At 41.4% G+C, this 4229-nt stretch overlaps 1 protein-coding gene across 1 annotated transcript; it reads right to left on the bottom strand.

The window, feature by feature from the left end:
- Window positions 1-305: 305 nt before the first annotated feature.
- Window positions 306-1819, bottom strand: LOC121777285 (aspartic proteinase PCS1-like). The gene has a single exon (XM_042174480.1). It carries the CDS (start codon window positions 1757-1759, stop codon window positions 479-481), a length of 1281 nt encoding a protein of 426 aa, XP_042030414.1. The 5' UTR covers window positions 1760-1819; the 3' UTR covers window positions 306-478.
- Window positions 1820-4229: the final 2410 nt, after the last annotated feature.

Below are 4229 nucleotides of genomic sequence, written 5' to 3'. Positions count from 1 at the left end.
ATTTTTTCGAGCAAACATGCACCAAACAAGGATTATTAAAGTTATTTTTGTCCATTTTTAGATGTATGTAGTGACTGATGATGCACTCTCATGTGGAAATTTATTCTATGCTGTTGAAGAAGTATGTGATAAATAACATATTAATATGCAATGATTTGTTGACTAATCTTAATCTCTCCTTATATGAATCAACTTGTTAAACAATTATCCTTAAAAAATGTTACTTTTTTTTCCGGTAGATATGAAAACAAAATTTAAGCTGTGATGATAATCTAAACATCATTGTGTACAAAACAAAAATGTCATAGTAGTAAAATATTCATAGTATTGTCTAAACTAGCCACATAAAAAAGTAACATGCCCCCTTATAATACGTAAATGAAATAAAATAATTTAGAACAGCTAGGCTCTCCCAGAACTATTTGCTAAAATAAAAAACTATAGTACTACCCTACTACAAAAATAAAAAATAAAAAAATTATACAGCTTTACTACACTCCGCAACTCCAAACCCGACCCGTCGACGGACCAAATCAAATTCGACCCACAAATTCCGCTGATGAAAGTTGCCAATAATATTACTCGCAACCCCCAGCGCCTCCGACCGCCCTATCGCAACGCAGTGGACCCCACCCCCGACGTGATCCAGGATCCGATCCCTTCCGATGCTGATCTCCACTGCTCCGTCAAACTGAAACGCCATCTCGCCAATCAGCCGTCCGATCTCGATCGCGTTCCCGTCGAAGCACATGTCCAGCGCTCCTTGGTACACGTAGTCCCTCTTCAGCCTGGGCCCCACCGCTGCCGCCACGTGTTGTTTGACCACCTGGTAGGCCGCTTCCACTAGGAAAGTGTACTGCGTGCCCGAGTCGATCATCGTCTGCCCCGACCCGCCCGAGTCGGGGCGGAAGGCGGAGGCGGAGACGTTGAGCCTCCGCCTCCCGAAGCGGATCCCGGACATCGGGACGGTGTAGGCGAGCGGGTCGAGATTCGGCATGCGTTGACCCTCAGGGAAAGTCAACAGATTGATGTAGCGGAAGGTTCTAGAATTGGGGTTGTGACCGAGGTAGAACATTCCGGTGGGGTTTGAAATGTTGCGGGAGGATCGAGGGATGCAGTAGGAGAAGGAGGGGATTTTGGCTTGGGAGACGAAGGAGAGGCGGCCCCGGTTGATGCCGAGGATACCCTCAGCGTCGGGGGCGGAGGCGGCGGCGCAGCCGAGGATGAGGGGAGGGGTGGAGCGGGAGGGGGAAAGGGCGATTTTTTCGCGGACGAGATTGCCCTCGGCGAGGGTGCCGTCGGCGTAGAAGTAGGAGTAGTGGCAGAGGCGGTTCTGGTCGCACGTGGTCGGGAGGGTGAAGTCCGGGATTCTCGGCTTGCAGATTGGGTGGGTGCAGGGGAGGAGGGAGAAGGAGGAAGAAAGAGAAGGATCAAAAGAGGGAGGAGCTTTGCGGCGGCGGCATTGGATCCAGGAGAGCTGGCTGCCGGTGTCGACCACCATCTGCTGGGACTGCGCCGGGGTGCCGATTGGGAGGGAGATGATCAGGGCCATGGAGTAACGGAAAGTGGATTTGTAGGTGTAGGGGAACGGCGGCGATTCTGAGGAGGTTTGCAATTGGGCGGATGATTGAAGGGATTTGGAGATGGGGGAGGAGGTGAGGGGGAAGGAGAGGGAGAGGGGCTTTTTTTGGAGAGAGAGGTGGAAGAGGGAAAGCAGGAGGAGGAGGAGGAGGGTGTGACTGTGTGAGGAGGAAGCCATTTTGTTGGGAGTGGGAGTGGGAGTGATGGTGGGTGCGAATTTAAATGGAGACGAAGGAATGGAGGAAGGGGAAAGGGAAAACGCGGTTTCCAGCTTTCTCATAATTGAGCGGTTGAATCTAATTATCACCAAACGCCTACTTAGCTTCTAACTCAGTTAAGCATGGCTTCGATTTGGTTGAAGGTTGACTACATTTTTTTTTACTATTTTATTTATTCTAATATTTGCTGAGAGAATCTAGGATCGATTTTAATTTACGAGCTAATAAACCGGTTTAGTATTAATTAAGTTAGCGGTTAGGGGTATTTTGATTGATCCAACTGCCGGAACATAGATTCTAATGGCTATGTTGAAAAATGAGTCTCATTTGTTGGAGCATAAGTTAATCATGTGTTAAAGATATTGTGACTATTAAACGCAGCTTGCTTAATTAGTACTTCCTCCTCCGGTCCACTAATACAAAGTCAATTTTGACCGGACACGGGTTTTAAAAAATATAGTAAAGAGTGAGTGAAAAATGATAATGAAGTCTTACTTTTATATACTTCATCCGTCCACGAATAGGAGTCTCGTTTTTCCATTTTAGTCCGTCCGCGAATAAGAGTTCCGGTTCACTTTTACCATAAATGTTAATAGAGTCCCACATTCCACTATCTCATTTCACTCACATTTCATTTAAAACTAATATATTCAAGTGTGACTCATATTCCACTAACTTTTTTTCCATCCATTTCTCTTAACACTTCTTAAAACTTGTGCCGTCAAGAAATGAGACTTCTAATGGCGGACGGAGGGAGAAAATATTAGTTTTACATTAATATGTGATCCGGGAGTGAGTTATATAGTTAGTAGAACGTGAGTTCCATTACCAAAAGTAGAAAAAAGTAAATGAAACATTTATTGGTGGATGGGTGAAAATGACTAAATAAGATATTTATTAGTGGAAGAAGGTGATGTATAAATTGCAAACATCGGTTTAATTTGATAAGCTGAATTCAAACCAGCTGTTGTTTCGAATTCGTTACAGTTCAAAATGCGCAGTGTTATATGCAGTTTTGAAAGTTTTAGTAATAAGCTTTAAATTTCGTTCTACGAGCATCTCCAATAACCGGCGTCACCACCGCGACGCCGATTTTTCGCCGACGCCGGTTTGACGCCGAACCATTGGAACCGGCATCGGCGAAATCGGCGTCAAAATCGGCGTCGCCATGCCGATTCCCGCGCTGACGCCGGTTCAGACGCCGATCCTCACGGGCGCCATTGTGCGTCCCGGATCGGCGCCAAACCGGCGTCGGATTTAAATTTTTTTTTTGTTTTTCGAAAACACTATATATACGCGCGTTGAACCTCATTTTCATTCGACTGCAAAAGGATTTAGTTGAAGAGTTGTGGGCGCGGAGGATTGCAAGGCGTTAGTTTTTATGCAAATTTATGTAATTTTTTAAATGTAATTTTTTTAATTATTGTACTTTTTTTTTAAATTAATGTACTTTTTAAATTTTAATATTATTATTCAAATTTTCCGTATTTGTCTCGTAAATTAAATTCCGTATGTTGATACGAGTGTAAATTAAATTATATAATTGTTATTAGTGATGTGGATAGGTAGTGTGAAGGCTATGTGAGGGCTATTTGATGTCCAGTTGATATGGCAAGCTGATGTGGCAGGAGAATTGTAGTGCTGATGATGTGGCAGTGTGAAGGCTATGTGAGGGCTATTTGATGTCCAGTTGATATGGCAAGCTGATGTGGCAGTGTGAAGGCTATTTGAGGGCTATTTGATGTCCTAATCTATTGGAGATGCTCTAAATAATGAAAATAGAGGTATTTGTGAGCGTGTGTGACAAAAGAAAAGCCAGCTGTAAATATTAAAAGGAGAAAGAATAAGAAGAATATAAAGCATTTTAGAAAACGACAACAAAACGAGTGAAGAAAGAAAGTTGGGGATATATCACAATTTCATGAAAAAGAATCCATATTGTTAGACTGTTATACATATAGAAATAACATTTCCAACTCAGCGTATTAATTAGCATTCCCTTCACTTTATAAAAATGGGTTAAAAGTTAAAATCATTTTATATACATTAAATTTATAAAAAAATATAAATATGATGAATTAAATGGAATATAAAATTTATTGAATATAAATAGAAAAAAAGGTGAAAATGTTTTTAAATGACAAATAATGTAAAATAGCAAAATGTAATAAGTTTTGGCAGACTGAGGAAGCAGTGCTTTATCAAATTTGATGTATGTCCATAATCTAACATGGTCAATGAATATAGTAATTGAATCATCTAGAAACATGTAGAAGATAAGTATTATTTAAATATTTCAACTATCCATTCATTACTATTTAAATATGAAATTCCCAAGAGGGAGAAGAATATCAATTAATATATGAAACGACCAAGAGGAGAAATAGAGAAACAAAATGAGTAGAGTGTAATAGTTAGTGACCAAAATGT

The sequence above is a fragment of the Salvia splendens genome, chromosome 18 (genome assembly GCF_004379255.2).
Source record: "Salvia splendens isolate huo1 chromosome 18, SspV2, whole genome shotgun sequence".
NCBI classification, from domain to species: domain Eukaryota; kingdom Viridiplantae; phylum Streptophyta; class Magnoliopsida; order Lamiales; family Lamiaceae; genus Salvia; species Salvia splendens.
Note: the sequence above shows the minus strand (reverse complement) of the source record. Positions and strands in the feature narration are given on the sequence as shown.